At 31.8% G+C, this 22,962-nt stretch overlaps 2 protein-coding genes across 3 annotated transcripts in view; one reads left to right on the forward strand and one right to left on the reverse strand.

Moving 5' to 3' along the window:
- The window catches only part of LOC124543659 (endoribonuclease Dicer), a 66,783-nt gene extending 52,059 nt beyond the window's left edge, over positions 1–14,724 (reverse strand). The window contains exons 1-6 of the mRNA XM_047121918.1: positions 14,414–14,724; positions 14,218–14,345; positions 12,692–12,802; positions 12,042–12,219; positions 4,964–5,087; positions 1,760–1,952 (exon numbers count right to left, since the gene is read on the reverse strand). Coding sequence (XP_046977874.1) covers positions 1,760–1,952; positions 4,964–5,087; positions 12,042–12,219; positions 12,692–12,802; positions 14,218–14,345; positions 14,414–14,522 — 843 coding nt within the window. The 5' untranslated portion in view covers positions 14,523–14,724. The remainder of the gene's footprint in view (positions 1–1,759; positions 1,953–4,963; positions 5,088–12,041; positions 12,220–12,691; positions 12,803–14,217; positions 14,346–14,413) is intronic.
- A 2,260-nt stretch (positions 14,725–16,984) lies between these two features.
- LOC124543762 (PRADC1-like protein) lies at positions 16,985–22,736 on the forward strand. Of its 2 annotated transcripts, none has more exons than XM_047122061.1 (5): positions 16,985–17,143; positions 17,503–17,639; positions 18,333–18,448; positions 19,404–19,529; positions 22,200–22,736. In XM_047122061.1, the coding sequence occupies exons 1-5, from the start codon at positions 17,110–17,112 to the stop codon at positions 22,369–22,371; spliced, it is 585 nt and encodes a 194-aa protein (XP_046978017.1). In that variant the 5' UTR covers positions 16,985–17,109; the 3' UTR covers positions 22,372–22,736. The 2 variants fall into 2 exon arrangements, with proteins under 2 accessions (XP_046978017.1, XP_046978016.1); XM_047122060.1 differs by lacking the exon at positions 16,985–17,143 and adding an exon at positions 17,179–17,430.
- The last annotated feature ends 226 nt before the right edge of the window (positions 22,737–22,962 follow it).

Genomic DNA, 22,962 nt, shown 5'->3' on the forward strand with positions numbered 1-22,962 from the left:
CTGTAGAATGTACGGGTCAAGACGATCTACCATTATGATCAATGCACAATACTCTGGTAGAGTAAAGAAAAATACCAGCATGGTAAATGATTCAAAGCATATATAGGAAAATGTGGATTATCATCATTACATAGTATAAAACAAAGTCGCTTATGGCTGTCTGTCCCATTGTATGTTTAGATATTTAAAATTATGCAGTTTTTTTAAATAGATAGTGATTTAAGATGAAGGTTTTTTTTTTATATAATGCATGGACAATATAGTAAAGAAACAAGAAAAATTCTGTAGAATATTTAGTATCAGCATTGCACCCGTTCGAAGCCGGGCGTATCGCTTAGTTTATAATAATTGAAGCATGTTAAAAATATTAAATAACGCCAGCTGTTTTCTTATGTTAAATAATTAAAATTCACACTTAAACCTTCAAGTGTTTTAGTCTAGCGTGTTTTAGGAAACAATTAGTTAAGCTAGCGTTCAAAAAAATTATAGCCTTACTTATAAACACTTTTAAATGTTGATTTCGTTGAGACTTTTGAAATACACTCTGTTCTCTCTCTTTCTGTCAACCTTTGCAAGAAAAAGACAGATTTATTTAACCGTTTACCCCTTATATATTTGTAGAATATGATTGTTACATTTTATGATGATCGACATTGACACATTTTATATATATTCATATATATTTATTGTGACACTAATGTAACTTAGTTACTATATGAATATAAATATAATTTTATGACATAAAATCAAAATATTTGCAATTAACGAAGAAACAACAAGAATATTTATGACATTGAAATTTGTCGGGAATTATATATGTAAGATTACAGAATTCGTTAGATTACAATCTATCGAGATATGAGTGAGATTGTAATCTGTCGAATTATTGTGTACCGTGAAATATGATTGCAATTTAATGCATTATTTTCACTATATTGTAATCTGACGAAGTTAAACTTTTTGTCTAATTTGTTACATATAATATAATTGCAGCTGATGAATACAATTATGTGCAACTAAAGGCACAAGGATGGATATGTGTTTCTTAATTCCGAAGGTGGGTCTTTGACGTATTTAAGGTCACCACAGGTTACCGTTTACCACCAAGAAGCCTATTGTATGTATTTTCTTAGTAATAGAAGACATTCTATTACTAAGAAAATACATTCGATACTTTTATAAATACACAGTTTAAGGACATAAAAATAATTTATAATTCCATTTCAAATAGGAACACCATTGCTAACGTCTAATGTTATTGTTAAGCGTGGTTAAAACGGTATATTCCTAGTGTTTGTATTCTAGTATTTCTAAAGAGGGTAATAGACGTAAGACGCAAGTCACCCTAAGACTTTAACATTAACACGGAAATCAACGAACCGGTATTAAAGAGCTTCTAGCTAGAGCCTTACCAAACTTTTTAATGTATTTTTTTTTTCAATTTAAAAAAATTAATATGATATAATTCATAAACAACACAAAGGTTTTTCGGTCTACGACATCACAATGCAGAGAGCAATCACCACGTGTGTCACAGACATAAAGCCGAGTCAGTTCGCAATACTAAAAAACGTGCGAACATCGATCAAACAATCAACGAAATCACAATTTTTGGAACTACATAATATTCTAAATTTAAATTTTACAAAATCGAACATATTCCAAATTTAAATGTTACAAAATCGAACGTATTCCAAATTTAAATGTTACAAAATCGAACGCATTCCAAATTTAAATTTTACAAAATCGAACTACTAACCTTCGTCGGATTACTAGATATATCCGTTTGCCAAGGTTTTAATTTCAAATCCGCTTTCAGATCCTTCGAAGGCAGTTTTATCGCCATGACGATCGATTGGAGTTCCGTGAGGAGTATTATAGCTTCCTGGGCGGCATCCGTTAGGCTCGGCATTCTGTAGTACTGTACGGATTCGTGAGGATTTGTTGAATAGCTGAAAATATAACGACATCCATCTAACTTTTCTTTTACAATACGTATTAAGGCTAAAATTAAACACTCATAAATATAGGGTTGGCAACTAAGTGATTGCCGATTTCAAACAAGAAGGAAAATTTGAAATTTTTCCATAAAACGAGTTTTTGATATATTCAAACATTTTTAATGCATGTGTGCAATACATTGTACATAGTTTCTGTGCAATATCACGACGTGTTGTGCAATCTGAATCGATAATGGCCCTGATATGGGTACCATCGACTTCGACTGGGCAGCCAGATCGTTAAGCATTTTCCGATGAAAAATCACCAGAACGAAGTCTGGCAAACCAATTTCGACACTGCCTTTCTTTCAAGGCTCCATTTCCGTATACGGCATATAACTTCTTTTGTGCTTGCGAGGCGTTCTTGCCTCTTCGGAAGTAATACAATAAAATGTTTGAATAAATATATAATATATAATTTGGGATAAAAACAGAACTAAGGCACTAATCGATATATATTTTTTTACTAAATTAAAGTGAGAAGTCTAAACAATTAGAAAAAAATATAGGTTAGGTGTTTTGACCATTTTTACAAAAGAAAAAAAGCCTAAAGTCCACCTATCCACAAAATCGGCAATCACTTAGTTGCCAACCCAATATGTTGTATAATCTATACATATAATAAAATTGTAGTGTCTGTTTGTCATATTAAAATAGCCCTTTTTTACTCAATACATATTTGTGTGTATACACGATACATATACCAAAATAACATGTTTTACAATTTTTGTCTGTCTGTCTGTTTGTTCCGGCTAATCTCTGGAACGGCTGGACCGATTTTGACGGGACTTTCACTGGCAGGTAACTGATATAATAAGGAGTAACTTAGACTACAATAACATATTTTTTTTGTTTAATTTAAAATGTGTATAAGTGGGCACAGCTAGTTACATTATAAATTTGAAATAAGATGTACTGTTGAACATAGGTTTATATAGATGATACTTGTATACCATATAAATTGAATTGTATTCAACTGACATGACTAGGATTAGAAGAGTTAAGCAGGCGCGTGATCTTCGAGCTGTTTTTTTAAATATTCCAATTATTATTTTTTTTTATTTATTATTAACATAAGAATTAACAACATTAAATGCTTAAATATATATATACAAATATGAACTAAAACTAGTTACTGTATAAATCTTGACCGCGTGGAATGGTGGCAAGAATGCTAGCAGCATTTCCCCGTTGAATCGCAATTCCGATCCTCTGGGCAAAAAACGAACCAGCCCTCCTGTCACCAGTGGAGGCAATGATGCGAGGTGTTATACTTTTGATGAAGCTTTTTTTTTATAATTATTATTAATATTTTGCTTCAAAGGATAAATAACAAAGACTTTATTTCAGATAATGAAATGGCTTACACATTTACTTCATTGATATTTTAGTCATCATAAAAAAGCACAAAAGATTAAGCTATTTGACTGGTTTTTAAAATCCATTTTATATTATTTAGTAGAAGTTAAGGAACCCAGTAAAAGTTGTTTTTTTTATTTCTAGTACATATTTGCCGAAAAATATCATATTAAAAAATCCATATTTAAATAACGCGCGAAATCGCTACTTGGACAATATGGCGCTGCAATGGGGTCGGTGACGTCACTTTGCTGTATTTTAATCAGTGGTGCATATAGTAGAAAAGCAAGGTTTACAAGAAAGTGACTTCATCATAAGCCCGGCCAATCAGGAGCGTTTTGTGTCACGTGACAAACGTTTGAAAAAATGAGTTTTTATTTATTGATTTTTGAGTAAATTAAGTATTATTTTCAAGTTTCGTTAGTAAGTAACCATTTTTAAACTCATAATATACACTGATTACAATAATTCACAATTTATTTTTCGCATTGTCAAATAGCCTATTGTATATTTTATACAGTTAAAGTAAAAAAATAATAAGAAGTCAGCCGCGAGAAGTGGCGACTGGCGTGTTGATATAGAAGAAGAAATATTTTTTAATGTACAGTATTTGTGTAATTTTAATTGTTTAAACGTGCCTACTTAATTTATAAGTCTTCTAGTGCGGGTCGAGTCGAGATGGCCCAGCGGTTGGAACGCGTGCATCTTAACCGATGATTGCGGGTTCAAACCCAGTCAAGCACCGCTGATTCATGTGCTTAATTTGTCTTTATAATTCATCTCGTGCTCAGAGGTGAAGGAAAACATCATGAGGAAACCTGCATGTGACAAATTTCATAAAAATTCTGCCACATGTGTATTCCAACAACCCGCATTGGAACAGCGTGGTGGAATTTGTTCCAAAACCTTCTCCTCAAAGGGAGAGGAGGCCTTTAGCCCAGCTGTGGGAATTTACAGGCTGTTGTTTTTGTTATTGTTGTGGGTATGAGTTTATCACGATCGACTGGTACAAACTAGTAAGTTACTTGCCGGTTCTCGGTATACCTATATTCCGTAACGTTTACGTTTATTATAATCATATAGAATGACAGAATAAAGCATATTTAAATATTGATAGCAATCGATTTTCCAAGAAGGCATATAGCGAATTCAAATATTCCGAATGAATTATGCTGTACGAAAAACAGTTACATGACTCAGAAGGTTATCGGAAGCTTACACAATATTTGTAAACATGGCACTTGCGACGTTATAGAAGCGGTATGTGACTCACTTCCAGCAATTTTAAATGAGATTTTGTTAGCGTTTGTAAAAGTCAAGTCATTGTGAATATTATGGTCATAATATAACAATTAAAGCCTGTAAATTTCCCATATTCCACCACGCTATTTCGCAGAATTTCTATGAAATTTAGACACATGTAGATTATCCCATATTCTCCTTTAACACTGAGCTCGATATGAAATATAAACACGTAGATATACAACGATGCTTCCCTGGATTTGAACCCGCAATCATCGGTTAAGATGCACGCGTTCTAACCACTGGGCCATCTCGACTCATATTGATGAAATATAACTTAATAATTAATGAATATATCTTACATAGCGACTTCTCCCATATCGTTGACTGTAGCGATCGTGGCTTGGAACGTTGCTTCCAATTTGCGCAGTGTTTCTTCGACTTTATTTAATTTCACGTTTGAATTGAGAAGCGTTGCTGTTAAACCTAAAATTATTATACAATTAGTTAACACAGTGGGAATCTATAAGAATTTAAATATCACTCATGAGTGATGATGTTGAAATCCGGCTTACGACAATAAGCAATTTTGATACGTGTATCTTATAAATTTTATGATTTTTATAACCTACTAGAAGTCGCAATATATTTTAGGGTGTTGGTTGTCATTTGTTAGGCAAAAAAGTAGCCTATGTCCTTTCTTGGAGTTTAAGTTTGCTTCATAACAAATTTCATCAAATTCGGTCCAGCGGTTTGTTCGTGAAAGACATATAGACAGACAGAGTTACTCTCACATTTATAGGTAATATTAAAGATTTATTTATTTATTCATTTATAGATAACGTTTCGTGTTACAAACGTTACATTGAGCATGGATATGGACGGATTTAGGGGTGGAGGACGACCAAGGAAATGATGGATGGACTGTGTGAAAGACGATATGGTTAGAAAGAATGTTACTTGTGAGATGACGTCTGACAGAGAGGTATGGAAGGAGAAGAGGAGGAGGAGGAGGAGGAGGAGGATGATGTTTCGTGTTACAGAATTTGGCAATGGTAGCGTAAAAAACTCTAAGAAAAGGTTCGTCACCTTAAGATCTATTTTCGCGTGCTCGGTATGAGCGATAATCTGTTCGATGTTTAGATTCAAAAGGTACTGTAGGTTTGATTCGATGTTTAGATTCAAAAGGTACTAAGAGTTAAAGTCTTGATAAAGGAATTAATTTGAAACCTGACGAAGGTTTTGTTACTCTGACATCGGATAACGTCGTATATACGAACATGAGCGAAATATTATATCGTTGTTTTTTACCGACTTAAAAAAATAATTATGATGATATATATGAAATTCCATATTTAGAAGTATTTGCAAAATATATATAATAATAATTATACACTTATTAGTTTGTGATAAAGTATATTTCGTGTTTTTGGAGGAAATAAGTTTTTTTTTTTGTGAATCTATTTTGTTACAAGACAATACGATAGCTTCCGATATTTGCCGACACACACAAATTTATTTACGTGTATAGTACGACACAACTTAGATGTCGCATCGGCAAAATTCGTAAAACCGATCACATCCGAATTGAGTACGCTATCCCAAATTATTTATTTATTTATTTATTTGCGGTTTCATGCTCACACATACAATTAAACTTTAGTTTACATGAAATAAACCCTGCTAGGGCGTAGCAAATGTTAGAGAGACGGACGTTATATCACAATTTTATCTGTCAGATATTCCTCGAGGGTGTAATAGCATTTTTTTTTAAGAATGTCTTTTAACTTATTTGGGTAGCTTGGTTCATTTATATTTTGCTTAAATACGTCCGGCAATTTATTGAAAATTTTTATGCACATAGCATGTGTGCCCGATTGGTGAAGTTTCAGTTTTGATGTTGTAATTTCAAAATTATATTTATATCGTGATTCAAAGCGCCTCGGGTTTTCAGATATTTGGTTGAACATTTTTTTATTGTTTTTAACGAATTTGTAAATTTCTAATATGTAAATACAGGGTAAGGTTAATATTTTTAATGTTTTGAAATGCGGTTTGCAGCTTTCTTTTGAGGTAATTTTAGCTAAAATTCTAATACATTTTTTCTGTAATACAAATAAATCCTTTGCATCAGTACTGTTTCCCCACAATATGACCCCGTAGCTCAACCACGCGTGGGTACGCATAGTAGGCGCTTAAGGATGCCATCTGGTCAGTAGTACGTTTTAATTCATGTAGGGCATATATAAATTTAGAAAGCTTTGATTTGACTAGGGCTATGTGCGATTTCCAATTTATGTTAGAGTCTATGTTGATTCCGAGTAACGTAAAATTTTCTACGCATTCTATATGATGTCCCTGGTACGAAAAGTTTATTTCTAGTGGCGTTTTTTGATATGGCCTAAACTGCATTATTTTTGTTTTTGAAAAATTTATTTCTAAATTATGGTCTTCTAACCATTTAAGTACATTATTTATAATTGTGTGTAGTTTTATATTTAAATTTTGGTTTGGTGTATAAGAAGTTAAGATTGATATGTCATCAGCAAATAATTCACTGGGTTCACTTAAGGTTGTTGGTAAATCGTTTATATATATGAGAAATAAAATGCATCCGAGGACACTGCCTTGAGGAATTGAATTTTGGATTTGTAAAAGTTCAGATCTCGCTTTGGTTATTTGGCCAGTTTTATGGTCGCAATACTCAATTTCTACTAGTTGTTTTCTGTTCTTTAAATATGACGCAAACCAGTTATGTGTATTTCCACGTGCTCCTATATCATATAATTTGTTTAATAGTATATTGTATTGTACTTTGTCATAGGCCTTTGACATGTCTAGTAGTATTCCAATGGCATATTGTTTATTGTTGAGTGTGTTTAAAATTTCGTGTACATATTTATAGGTCGCTAAAATCGTTGATTTATTTTTACGAAACCCATTTTGTCTGTCACTAAAAATATTATATTTTTCGCAAAAACTATAAAACCGATTATGCATTGCCTTCTCGAAAACTTTAGATATTGCAGGAAGTAGTGCTATAGGTCGATAATTGTTTGGATTATGTCTGTCATTTTTTTTAAAGATGGGCTTAACTATAGAAATTTTGAGTAAGTCCGGGAAAACTCCTTGTTCAAAGGATTGATTTATTAATAGTGTTAATGGTACTATTAGTTCGTCGGCGCATTTCTTTAGAATATTTGTGGGCAAATCGTCGATGCCACAGCTAGTTTTATTCTTTAAATTTTTTATTATGGTTCTAATTTCCTTGAGATCGACTGGGCGTAAATACATTGAGTTGGTCGTAGGGTTTATCACTGGCCGACCCGCGCGTGCATCGTTGTCGCTGGTCGAGCGCCCTACTGATGCAAAAAAACTATTGAATGTATTTGCTACTACGCTTGGATTTGACGTTAGTTTATTATGGATCATTAATTCTATATTATTATTTTCTTTATAATTTGTTTTATTTGAGCGTTCTTTTATAATGCTCCACATACATTTAGTAATATTTATTGATTTTTTTATTTTTTTACTATTATGTAATTTGATTGCTTTATTCACAAGTTTTTTTAGTGTTTTACTGTAATGTTTATAATGTGTTTTTAATATGCTATTATTTGAATAACTGGCTAAGATTTTGAGCAAACGTTTATTTTTACATGAGATTTTTAATCCTTTGCTTAACCATACATTTGGTTTTTGTGTTTTTAATTTTATAGTTTTTAGAGGCATACAACGATTTATACTATTTTTTAATATTGTAGTAAATAATGTGTAATTTTTGTTTACAGATTCATCTAATTTAATTATGTTTTCCCATTCTACGTTTTTTAATTCTAATTTAAATTTATTTATATTTTTGTCATTGTATATTCTTTTTTTTACTTCATATATTTTTTTCGTTTTGCTTTTATTTATGTAATTTAATTTTAAAATCACACTCTTATGGTCTGAGAAACCGAAATCATGTACTAATGATTCAAATTTGGGATTTTTAAAGTTTGTAAATATTAAGTCTAAGCACGTAGAACTGTGATTAGTTATTCTTGTGGGTTCGTGAATGTTTATCAATATTTGTAATGTTTATCAATATTTAATTCTCATCCGAATATGATCTTTGCACAAACGTAATAACTTGTAATATCATATGACCTAATATATTCGTCAATTTGACGCGGGGATTTACATAGATTTGCTTTCTCTGACGCGTGAATCTATAGCGACGAATAGCGTCGAATGGCGCGATAGGGAGCTATTTCTATTGGTTGTGTAAATCGGCAGTAATCGGTTTTATTTTCATTCCATTGCATTTTCCGATGCTAATCTAATTTGTGTCGTACTATACGTATCTCGTCAATGTCATTCTTCTCAAAATATTAAACAAGGAGGTTTTATATTCAACAATTATACTATTCTCTATCTCTCTATAATAATCTGTGTATGAATTCTTGGCAAAGGTTTTAAAATTAGAATTATAACTTTTTACTTTTAGCTGGTTAACCTTACAGACTTGACCGTAACATAGCAATTTTAATTTATGACAAATAATTCCATAAATATATAATTCTTATCAGCAAGGCACAAGAGTTCTCACAGTGATATAATGTACTAACGAACCGACCCGGCTTCACGCGGGTGCAATGCTGATAATAAATATGCTACAGAATTTGTTTACCTGACATCACATTAGAAACTTCTAAAATTAACAGAGTTTCTTTACTATATTGCCCATGTATTATATACAAAAACCTTGCTCTCAAATCACTCTTTCTATTAATAAAAACGGCATCAAAATCCGTTGCGCAATTTTAAAGATCTAAGCATTCATAGGGACAGATCGCAGTGAGCGACTTTGTTTTATACTGTACTACCGACCCGCACCGGCATCGCACGGGTGCAATACTGATACTAAATATACTACAGAATTTGTTTATTTACAACATCACTTCAAACTTCTTAGATATTACAATGGGCAAGATTTTTTACGTTACCTACTTACCATTGCCTTTTGATCTCGGTAGCCAGTGTGTGTATTAAGGAGACTGCATACTGCTATAACTATAATAATTACTATATTTTTACTTATTATCATTAGTATTAAAAACCTTCCTCTCGAATCACTGTATCTATTAAACTCAAAAAGATTTAAGCATACAAATTGACATAGGGACAGAGAAAGCGACTTTTTTACTATGTAATAATGATAATAATTATAAGTAGTGACTAAGATAATTTTCAATACTTATATATAAATACTATATATCGATGACAAGAGCAATGAACAATGTTTCGCTCACGTTAGTTCTTGATAAATATATCTTTGTTTTCAATACAACACTATTACAGTTGACTAAAGTCCGATAACAACTTTATACCTCAGTTTGTTTGTACATTCAAGGTCATCGCTATTTATTTATCTTTAAACCTAACATTATTATTACTTTGTATACATAATAGAAAATATACGTAATAAACCATTGATAATAATAATATGTCATGTTAAAAAACTCCTATATATATTACGCGGAAGTGAAACATTTTTAATTTATCTAATGTTTTCTGACTAAGAATTGTTTGCTTTAATATTCATAAGAAGTGTATAATCGCCTTTATAATGTTGAATCTATACTAATATTACAAATGTGATAGTAACTCTGTCTGTCTGTCTTTCACGACCAAACCAATGAACCAAATTTGATTAAATTAAGCAAATTTTAACTAACAAAAGATCTCCGTGGTCGAGTGGTGTGTACACAGGATTTCATGGGTACGCCACTCCGAGGTCCTTGGGTTCGATTCCCGGCCGAGTCAATGTAGATTATCATTAGTTTTCTATGTTGTCTTGGGTCTGTATGTTTGTGGTACCGTCGTTACTTCTGATTTTCCACAACACAAGTGCTTTAGCTACTTACACTGGGATCAGAGTAATGTATGTGATGTTGTCTCATATTTATTTATTGTATATATAATAGAAAATTTACATATTAACCATTGATAATAATATGTCATGTTATTACAGTTGGAATCGCACTCTTAACTCCTAACCTACATGGATTATGCAGAAGTAATACATTTTTTATTTGTCATGTATTTTTCGACTAAGAATCGTTGCTTTGATATTGATATTTTTAACTTTGCCGTTTCGTAAATTCAAATCGTTTGTAAAAAATACATTGGTATCCGGAAATTAATAACTTTAGTAATTGGTAGAAAAGGCCTATTATTCGATACAAGATTTTATAGATTACAAAAAAGCGTGGAGTTAATACCTGTTGCCTTCCAAGCAGGATATATTAATTTTAATAATTGTATTCAACTAACATGACTGTATTTTTTAAATGTTAAAAAATAATAACTACTGATTTTCTCGCCGGTTCTTCTCGGTAGAATCTACTTTCCGAACCGGTAGCTTCGCTTAATTGTAAAATGACGATTCAAAAGTGCTTGTAAAAGCCTACTTGAATAGAGTTTATATTGATTTTGATTTTTGGTAAATAACCAGTATATAATCGTTTTTATAATGTTGAATTTATACTAATATCACAAATTTGAAAGTATCTCTGTCTGTCTGTCTTTTACGACCAAACCAATGAACCGAAATTTGGTATGAAGCAAATTTAAACTCTAAGAAAGAACATAGGGTACTTTGTTTTGGCTAACACATAACAAACAACTTCCTAAAACGCGTGTGACGCCGCGGTTGTCAGCTAGTAAAAATATATTTGAACTTTTGTTATAGTTATAAATTTCGGGACATTTACTTATATATTTTTTATTTTTGTTCGGTGCTGCTTATAACTTTAATGATAAAAATAACCACCTTAATTTAAAATCTTATATTTGAACTTACATTGCATATTTTATAACATGCTAAAAAAAAGTAATAGAGTTAAAATTATCGCAAATATCCCCACCAATCTTACGGAAATACGTCGAATTACTAACAGCCTGTATAAATAATCTAAGTAATTATAAATTGCACGTTACAATTCTGACCTTATCAATGCCCTTTCCAGAACTTTCAGGAATCAAAACTTGATGATTGTTACATCATAATTTCTCCAATTATAAATGAGTTTAATTATAGCTGTTATATAAAGGATTAGTGTCACTTGGTGATAGGGCTTTGTGCTAGCTCGTCTAGGTAGGTACCACCCACTCATCAGTTATTTTAACGCCAAGTAACAGTACTCAGTATTGTTGTGTTCCGGTTTGAAGGGTGAGTGAGCCAGTGTAACTACAGGCACAAGGGACATAACATCTTAGTTCCCAAGGTTGGTGGCACATTGACGATGTAAGAAATAGTTATTATTTCTTACAGCGTCATTGTCTATGGGTGATGGTGACCACTCACCATCAGGTGGCCTATATGCTCGTCCGCAACCCAATACCATAAAAAGGAAAGTGTAAATAAAGTATTTATAAATAATATCATACCGAGTACCCTTGGATGTTTATCTTTTGGAACGACTTCAAAATGTTTCATCACCGACCTCATCGGGTGATCATCAACGGCATGATGACACTCATCGAATATGAGCAGACTTATATCACCCACTGATATATATTTGTGAGTGAGCATGTCACTGAGGATCTGACTTGTCATTACAATTACCTAAAAACAAAAGCAAATCTAATGCACTAGAAAATTAGTTAAATTTATATTTGTTGACATGATAAATAATTTACTTGGTGGCAAGATTTTGTGCCACTGGTTTGGGTAGGTACCAGCCCCTCATTGTAAATGTAAGAAACGGTTAATATTTCTTATGGCACTGATATCTATGGGCGGTAAACCACTTACCATCAGTTTGCCATATTTTCTGCCTGCCTCTATTTGCCATGTAGATGTGAAAATTGTAAGTTCAAATCTGACAATTTTGTCTTCTAAAACTTTCACATCGCAACTCTATATGAAAAACTTTTTAAAATAAGATAAATATTTGTAAAATAGACTAAGATTAAAATTATACAGCTAAAACCTTATTTGAATAAAACTTTTTGAAACAAAAAAAATTGTAGAACATCACTGTTCTAACAGAAAGTTGACTAAAACTTGAAAATGGCACCATAATACTTTTTCCTACCTGATACTTGGTTAACTCAAGGTCCCATTTACCCTTATCCCAGTAATCCACATTGTCCTCGCTGCTGTATCCGATAACATCAACTGGACATAATAGCTTAATCATATTCATCTGAAAGAAATATTCATGAAAAAACATACTTGTACATATATTTGCAAAAGTAACTGCTGATTATAATATAAAAATTAAGATCAAATTAAATTAAATTAACAGCCTGTAAATTTGCCACTGCTGGGATAAGGCCTCGTCCTTAAGGAGAGGGTTAGGAACATATTCCACCACGCTGTTCCAATGCAGGTTGGTGGAATGCACATGTGGCAGAATTTCGATGAAATTGCAGGTTTCCTCACGATGTTTTCCTTTATCGCCGAGCACGAGATGAATTATAAACACAAATTAAGCACATATATATATAGTGGTGCTTGTCTGGGTTTGAACCCGCAATCATTGGTTAAGATGCACACATTCTAACCACTGGGCCATCTCAGCTCCAAGATATGTATATAATTACATGAATATAATTGCTTTCGTGTAATCTGTGAGAGTAATTTTGGAAAGTGATGGTAATATTTAACAGATAACTTGAGCATAACACAGTGTTAGGATTTGACTTATCGATAAGACATACAAAGCTTTTTCCAAGAGGCTATGAAATATTAATGTTGCGTATTACTTTGGTAATTCATATACTATACATATGCAGTGAAAGCTGACTCATTGGTATCTATTTAAACTATCTATTGCACACCACAATTTCATTTGTAAAAATCAGAATTATATGTTGGGCACAAAAGGCCCAAATGATTATAAGGAATTTCTTTCAAACTTTAGGTTAGGACATTTAAAAACAGAGACCAAGCTTGGTTTTGTATTATGTCCACTTGTGTAACATTCACCCATAACTATTATTGAAAATTTTTGAAGGACATTTATGAGTTCTTCTTTGTGTTGAAAGTTTGGAAAGAAAAAATAAATAGAGTGCAACCTCGGAACAAGTAAATATTCGTTATATCAAGAAATTCGATGAACTGAGGTTTGTTATGTTAAGGTTGGGTTGGTCTAAAATTTGTTATAAAGAGGTAAATAAATAGTTTTATACACATCAACAATATGTACTCATGTTGTTTTAGTGAACAACTTCTACTAAAAAATGATTACACATTTTTATCATATTACTTTATGTATTTTCTGTTTAAAAACATACATACATATACATACTTCATATAAAGGTTTTGGATTGACAATATTCGATAATTATAGGCATTTATACTTTTTCTTGATGGTTGAAATTTCGTTATAAAGAGGTTTTTCGCAAAAAATGTTCGCAATGTAAAGGAATATTTTACATTGACTCTTATGGATAATTCAAGAGGATTATGAAGATTTTGTTGAATCAAAGAATTTGTTATATTGAGGTACGTTATATTAAGGTTGCACTGTATATTGATTGTTTGTGGGTTAACTTTTATTATATATTATTTTGCTTGTAAATTTTGTGTTAAATCAAATCATTAACCGTTGAATACCTGTTGCATCACCAGTGGTACTGTGTTGACTAAAAAAAAACATCTTTTCCCTCCCTCTCCCCATGGTTTCTTCAATGTTTCTCGTAATCTTTTTATCAGTCTAATAGCAATAAAAGTTTTACCCGAACCTGGAAACAATGTATTGTTTTACAAAGTATTAAAGAATGAGGATTACAAAACATTCCGTTCAAGTTACCTGTAGGCAAAAATATTATAGTATTTTTTCTAACTGCAATCTCTTCTAATTGGGTTTGATAAAACCTTGCTATAAATTCTTTTTGATCTTTTGTGTCACTTGTATTCATGTTGAAATTCTTTTATAAAGTAATAGCCCATTAAATTGCCCACAGCTGGGCAAAGACTCTTCTGCTCTTGAAGGAAACGGTTCCGAACTTATTCCAATTTATTTTCAATTCCATCTAGTTCATGTATACTATCATATCAAATTCCGACTAAAACTGATAAATTTATATTTGGATGCAAATTTTAATGACATGAGAAATAAAACTGTTAAAAAAACAAATTATATATAGGAATATTAAAGTCTCCTTGATTGATGAAATAAATATTGGTATAAATATAGCTAAGTATTTATTTTTTATGCCGAAACGAAAGAAGTAATATTTACGTTATTTGATAAAAACATTTACAATTTACATAAAGTAATAAATAGTAACGAGAAATTAAACAAATTTTATATATATACAATCATTTTTTCGTTAATAATAATGAAAGTTATTAATTCACCGATGGAATTTTTTTTTTTGTTCCATTTAAGCCTAGGTAAAATTATATTTACTTTAAACTAGTATACCAGATTTATAAATATTATTTACACCTTTCTTAATAACTTCATATTGCATTCAATACTTTTGTTTACTCATAAAAATATCGGTATTGTGTTCTTGTTTTATATACTATTTACCGGTTATACACAAAAGTAATTTTGATGTACTAACTACACTGAATAAAACAATTACCACAGCACTAAACTGATGCAACAATCATTTAAATGCACTTAGAACAGATACTTTCTGCATGTCGTGTACTTTTCGATTTTAATTTGCAGAATTTATACAGAAATTTTGACAGCAAATGTCAATATCCTTTATAGTCTGTCAGCCGGGATTGCCCCGTTTATTGTTGAAGTTATACGATTATGATAATGCCTAGTGCTGCAATTACTAAGAATATTACCGCGTCACATGGTAAATTAGGCATATAAAATGCTGCGCGTGAAATTTATTTCTTCAAATTACAGAAAATGAGAGAATTTGATAACTTCGAGCAAATAGATTAACTCCTGACTTTAAAAATGCTTTAGAGTTTACACTGTTTTATTTAAAATAAAAATAATTTATCTACTTGATACAGGCCCGCCGCTAGCTGTTTTGTCGCCCGCGTGCAATACTTATTATGCCACCTTTTTTTTGCTGCAAACGTATAACGCCATTCCTCCATATGAGGTGGGGGGCGGGGGGTATACCCATTAAAAAATCATCGATATCCTCCCACTCCGTCTTTTCGGGAGGCGTCATGAGATCGTTTGTGACGTCGTGACTGAGCTCACCTCTGCGGCTACGACGATGCCAGAGGTTAAATTTCAGCAAAGTGGAGTTCGGAAAGAACTTCTTTCCTTGGACATTCACAAGTCAAGTGGACCCGATGGCATACCTCCAATCGTGCTACGGACATGTGCTGAGTTGGCACCGGTCTTAACGCGTCTTTTCCGGCAATCCTACGGCATTAGGCGTCGTCCCAAACTCCTAGAAGACTGCTTTGGTGCATCCGATCTCTTAAAAAATCTCTCTCTTAATAATTAAAATATAAGATTTTAAATTAGCATGGTTATTTTTTTTATTATTATTACAGTTATTAATTACGATATATTTACATGTTTTTTTATTTTTTTCCCGTAATTTAATAATTGTAATAATTAAAATAGCCTAGTAATATACCGTTTGTTTTTTTTTGTATGGATAGTTTTCCTTTTGCACTGGTTACTATTAATTTTTTATTATGATTTTTTTAAGGTATGGCGGACGAGCATATGGGGCACCTGATGGTAAGTGGTCACCATCGCCCATAGACAATGACGCTGTAAGAAATAATAACAATTCAACGCGAGCCGTGGGTAAAAGATTTTGATACCGCATCCAGAAAAGAAAGTGTTATTGTTTTTTTTTATGGTATAGTTTGGCGGACGAGCGTATAGGCCACCTGATGGTGAGTGGTCACCATCGCCCATAGACAATGACGCTGTAAGAACTACTGTATTAACTATTCCTTAAATCGTCAATGTGCCATCAACCTTGGGAACTAAGATGTGATGTCCCTTGTGCCTGTAGTTGCACTGGCTCACTCACCCTTCAAACCGGAACACAACAATACTGAGTACTGTTATTTGACGGTAGAATAACTGATGAGTGGGTGGTACCTACCCAGATGGGCTCGCACAAAACCCTACTACCAAGTAAATTATTAGTAAGTTTTTAGTGATGATTTACGTCAAACAAATATTTTTTTCATTTTACTTATAACAATAAAATTTATAATATCCAGACGTTAATTTCTTTTATTTCAGGGACATTTGATATATTACTCTTTAATCACTGTATCGTACACTTTATACTTTATACTCATATACATTTATGAATTATGTTTAAGTTATTCCCCACCAAAGAGAATATGACCAAATCGGTATATTTTATTCCTCAGTCAACCAAAATTCAACACGTCACCATAAAAAGTTTTTTACTTCAGATAATACATAATAGGTTAGCTCGAGTGAAACACTATACAGCCAAGTTTGCATACTTTCAGTACCTAAACCTATTATATAGAAATAAAAAATGAAAGCATATGATTCTTATTTCACTAATCGCTTGTTAAATGTTGATTACGATTATTGATAAACAAGACCTAGGTACGATATTTCTTGTCGATCCTTCTAGTTAAATTTTGAATAACTTAACTTTCTTTTAGTAAAGAAAAAAACAAACGAAAGAATTTATTCAGTATTCATGTGATATGACTGCTAGACTTTAAATTGTTCGATCTGCATTTTGTGATGACATTGACATTATTTTCATAGTAGATTTGACATTCAATATATTACTATGCCCTCCACAATTTTTTTAAATGTTAAAAAATGTATTCATTTATTTATTTGTATATTATTCTCATTTTTAATGCCAAAAGTTTCGTCGGGAGGTAAATAATTTAAATTTATATAAATAATTCAAAATAATAAAAAAATTGATTAATTTAAATTTAATATTACAGCAAACGACTTACACTTCTATGACGGCGCATCTACAGCTGATATTATTGCAGGAGATATATTTTTCGAAATCTTGGACCCACCAGAGCTAAGATATTCTTATCGCATTCGACCGGCTAAAGATTTTGGTACTCCTTTTGTATGTATAATTTCTTTATTATTGGAATTATGTTTTATTTAGTTTTTTATTGAGTTAATAAATTAAACTTAGAATAATGTTATACTTCTGGATAAACTTCTAATAGTCCTCTCCTCTTTTGGTTCACATTAAACTACTTGTCCAGTACAAGTTGAATGCACAATTGTCAGAATTTGATTCAATACTATGATACTCTACGATAATTCTCCTTATTACGAAGCTTGGACCTAATAATTGTTGACTTCCAGGCAGGATATATTATATACATATATAGTTTTAATTCATTCACATAACTTTGTATTTTAAATAATAAAAAGAGTAACTGCTGAATTTCTTGCGGGTAATTCGTTAGAGCTCGTAAAAGCCTACTTGATGCAGAATATTTTGATTAATTGACTGGTTGAGGTGAACTATAGAATCAAGCATCTTTAAATGTTGTGCTTGTCAGGATTTATGAAACTTTAACATTTTTCTACGTCTAATTTATTTATCCTTTCATTCACTTATCTCTCAACTTTCTATTATAAATATTTACTAATTTATGGAATTTATAGTCTACTCGCTTTGCGTAACACAATTTTAATTACAGTTTTAAACTAATTCTTAGATACCCTATACATTAATATAATTAAACTTTTTAAAATTGTTTTGTTTTTTTTTTCTTATGTAATATGAATAGGTAATAATTTTCAGAATGGCAGCATTCATTTTGAAAAGGCAAAATTAGTTCCAACAGTTCCATTGCATAGCTGCGCTGATGTTATGAATCCAGATGAAATATTTGGCAATATAGCCTTGTCAGAGAGGGGGTGAGTGTATACATTTTTTTTTTCATACATTGCAAAGCTTTACACATTGTAGCGAGGGAATAACTCCTTAGTTTAATCTGGCCAATTATAAAATTAAATATACCATGGGTTGGGATATCAGACAGATTTAATTAAATATTTTAAAAATTCTGTCTATACTAGTTTGATTATGTTATGAATTTTTGATATGTTGTAGAGCAAATAAGTTTTTTTTTTTTTGTGTTAGATAGCCTACTATTGAGAGAGTCCTGTAGCCTCTCTCTCTCAAATGTAGATAGAGAGGTATATAATACTCTATATTACATATAAATATATAACGAGAATATATTAGAGAGGATTATTTAAAATGTTATGTGAAAATCTATAAATTTTATCTTATATGTATATACTTCTTTCATTAATTAACTTTATACATAGTACTGTATTTTTTTTATCTGTGTTACCAAATTCGAGAGATCTAATATTTTCTCAAGAGGACTGAGATATGACTTATGAAAAGAACATCTTAGTGTTTAACACTTTAAATTATTGAGAAAGATATTTTTATGTCATATGTTACTGTGCTTTTAGTTAGCTTGGCTTGTTGCATCTTATTTTTATGTTGTAATGTTTGCAAATAAAACTTTTTTATGAAATAAAAAATGGCGCCGCCATATTTGAATGACCAATTCGCCTGGAACTACATTAATATATATCTGTGAATATCAATATATTGTTCCTAATGATTATTGATGTTTTGTTTTTGCCAATATTAAATAATGTTAAAACATTGGTAACTTGAATAGTTAAAGCACAATAATGCAAGTGACATGTGGTGCCACCAAATATATATAAACTAATTTATTTTATAATTAGCCCAAGAGTCAAGATAGTGTAACACTTTATGTTACTTAGCGGCTCATAAACTATTTCTTCATTAATGTTTGGTAATTGTTTTATCTTGCGGATTTTTCAGGGAGTGCTCATTCGTGTTTAAGACAATGAAAGCACAGCAAGCGGGCGCTCAAGCAATTATCATCACAGAATCTGTAGACAAATGGGATGACGCTTTGGATCATCTCATTGAAATGGTTGACGATAAGTAAGATATTTTTATATTATTATTAACTTATTTCTTCACTAAAAATGTCATGAAATATTATTATTGAATATATAAAATATGTATTAAAGCATTCTTTGCTAGGTATAAGAATCTAATGGAAATATACATAAATTTTCATTATTGTTTTTTGAATTGTACTGTACTTATATTATTACCAAAGATTTAAAACGTTAGTGCGCCCTCACATTGAAAAACTGTGGAATATTTTTTACAATGCGTGAGTTGACAAATCGCTTACGATGCCTTACGCACTCACACGAATGCGTGCGAAGTACGGTCAAGAAATTCATCAAATTGTAAAATGTAAGAAATTAGATTTTTAAAGGAAATAATTTGTAAAAAATGCAAAAAATAAAACACGTTATTAATAAACAATTTTAATTTTAACAAAAAAAAAATATAATTGTACTTAAAAAATTGTATTATATATTTTTTGTCATTACATACACGTTGTTACATAATATTTATCCTCCATGAAATAAAAACAATTTATTATACTTTTGCCTGTTTGTTCTCTTAACATTTTTATGAATATGATGAAGGCGTACATCAGCGTAGCATTTAATAACGAACTTAATTAATTGTATTTTATGGTTCCAAGTTGCTAGTTGTTTTAGGCAGAACAAACTCGACCTAATTTCGTAGGTAACCCCTCATCTCCCTGGTCTCGTTGTATTACCTTTATCCACTATTCTTTCCAACGTGTGTCTTGCGTAAATCTAAATAATAAAAACGTAATTTAAGAAAGGTATTTTTAATTATTTAAATTTTATTTCAACACTAAATAAGTTACTCTTGACTGAACCTCTGGACCATTTTTAATAAAACTATATTTCTAAGAGCAAAAATATATTTTGACGGACTAATATTACAAAAATATTACAATGCAATTTAAAGTAAAGTAAAGTAAAGTAACAGCCTGTACATTTCCCACTGCTGAGATAAGGCCTCCTCTTCCATTAAGGAGAGGGTTTGGAACATATTCCACCACGCTGTTCCAATGCGGGTTGGTGGAATGCACATGTGGCAGAATTTCGATGAAATTAGACACATGCAGGTTTCCTCACGATGTTTTCCTTCACCGCCGAGCACGAGATGAATTATAAACACAATTAAGCACATATATATAGTGGTGCTTGCCTGGGTTTGAACCCGCAATCATCGGTTAAGATGCACGCGTTCTAACCACTGGGCCATCTCAGCAATGCAATTTAAAACAATTTTTTTAATATAATAAAATTTAAAAAACAATATGCCGACGCTACCACAGGATTGCCGCTGTTAATGTCCATTTATAGATGATCCTTTCCAAACCACTTCCGTAGTACTTCCATGTATCTAGTTATACTAGTTAATAGAAAGGTACTGAGACAATAGTTTCATCTCTGTTAATTACATAAATTATGCAATACTACTTTCTCTGTCGCACAATTTCTTTCATTTCGTGGTATTGTCTGACATCGGAATAAAATTCAATATAAAAAATAAATATAAATACTTACGTGTGAACCGTTACACCCTGGGCTTTATTAGTATTTCTTGAGTTGTGATTGCACTTACGAAAGGCACATGACGGCATTTTGCGAATCTTTATGGATTATAATTAGCGCATTAATTACGATGGTTGACGTCTGACTGTCACTGCGTATAAATGAACACTGATAGCGAATGAGTGAGCTCACTCATTTGAGGATTGACACATTTTATAGCGGTTATACTATGGCAGGGGCGCATCTAACGATTGAAATCTTTGATTATTACTATTCAAAAGACATTGATTGGATAATTAGTATGAAAGACCTATTCTGATTATCAAGTCAAAATTTTTTTAATGGGCCTGGCCTCAGTTTTGAATTGGATTATAAGTTAATCAATAAACTAAAGAAGTATCAGAAGGCTCGTCTGTGTGAAAATACCACTGGCTAGTCTCCGACTGTCCAAGTAATCAATAAGAAATCTAACTGCATTTCTACCAAAATGGCATGGTCAAATAAGCTCCACTTCTTTTATAAAACATTCAAATAAATATATATCTAGAATTTAATAAAGTTGAGCAGTTTTTGTATATTTGTTTGAAAGTATTTCTTCTTTGTAGCTTCAGATCTAATTGGAAAAAATATATCTGCAATAAAATTGGATAGATAGATAGATAGATTAGGCTATTGGACAAAGCTATAGCTCAGGTAAACGAAAAAAAAGGGTAGATATAGACCGTAATTGATAAGAATATTTCCCAGTGTTGTTGACAAATACCATAACACAAATGACACGCTCTGGCTTCGCACGGATGCAATGCTGATACTAAATATAGGTACTACAAAATTTGTTTTTTTACGACATCACATCAGAAACTTCTAAAATTTTCAGTGTTTGCTTACTATATTTTGTCTATGTATTATATAAATAAAAACCGCATAGAAATCCGTTGCGTGATTTGAAAGATCTAAGCATATATAGGGACAGACAGCGTTAAGCGACTTAGTTGTATTACTATATCTTGATGTTTTATTCCACCAACCCGCATAGGAACAGCGTGGTGGAATATGTTCCAAACCTTCTCCTCTATGGGAGAGGAGGCCTTTAGCCCAGCAGTAAGAATTTACAGGCTGTTGTTGTTGTTGATATTGTTGATGTTTAACTCTATTTCAGGATGGAGTTGGATGTGAACATACCGGCAGCTTTCCTCCTGGGTCGCAGCGGGGCAACGATACTGAGGACTTTGAAGAGGCTGCATAAAAGATATGCCCTTGTAAATTTACCAATTAACATGACCCATGTACCATTAGGTAAAATGAATCAGCCGCCCTGGATATCATGGTAGAGGAACGACATAGCCTGACTGTTTTGTTTTGAGACTATGATAACAAGTCTTGATACTTTAACAAATAACCTTGAAAATTTTAATTGCATTTTATTAAGTCATTAGTTACCGGTAATATTTGGTAGATAAATAGCTGCTAGTATTTATACTGTTATAGGTTGTTGACCTTTACTATTGGAGATATTGCCCAGCACTGGGATATCAATAGACTGTTTCTTTTGCTTTATAACTGGTGTACCATGTTGTATACAAATGATATAAGTGCCTGTACTTTTAATAGACTTCAAATAATAGGTTATCAATTCAGAACTAATTTATTTAGCGGTTTTTTTTGGGGGGAGATCTTCCATCCCCTTCTCACGTTTTGAAAACGAATGATACAAGTTACAACACATATTGTTTGATTCTTATATAATTTGTACCGGCGTTTAAATCAAGAGTCCACGTAAATCGTAAAGGAGTAAAAGTAACTTCAAATGCAAGCAATGAAATCGTGATAGAAAGTAGTTATAAGCTCAGCTGTTGGACAGCGAGAACAAATTTGTTACACAATTAGTTCAGTTCCGTAGAGCGGAATACGATTTTTTTTTT

The sequence above is a fragment of the Vanessa cardui genome, chromosome 3 (genome assembly GCF_905220365.1).
Source record: "Vanessa cardui chromosome 3, ilVanCard2.1, whole genome shotgun sequence".
Lineage (NCBI taxonomy): Eukaryota > Metazoa > Arthropoda > Insecta > Lepidoptera > Nymphalidae > Vanessa > Vanessa cardui.

What these genes read in the sequence shown, in the direction of transcription:
- LOC124543762 (XM_047122060.1), top strand. Translation starts at nt 17,337, where the DNA reads ATGCCCTCCACAATTTTTTTAAATGTTAAAAAATGTATTCATTTATTT. An exon ending in GCCAAAAGTTTCGTCGGGAG is followed by an intron (nt 17,431 to 17,502) that starts GTAAATAATTTA and finishes TTAATATTACAG; the next exon opens with CAAACGACTTACACTTCTAT. An exon ending in ATAGCCTTGTCAGAGAGGGG is followed by an intron (nt 18,449 to 19,403) that starts GTGAGTGTATAC and finishes CGGATTTTTCAG; the next exon opens with GGAGTGCTCATTCGTGTTTA.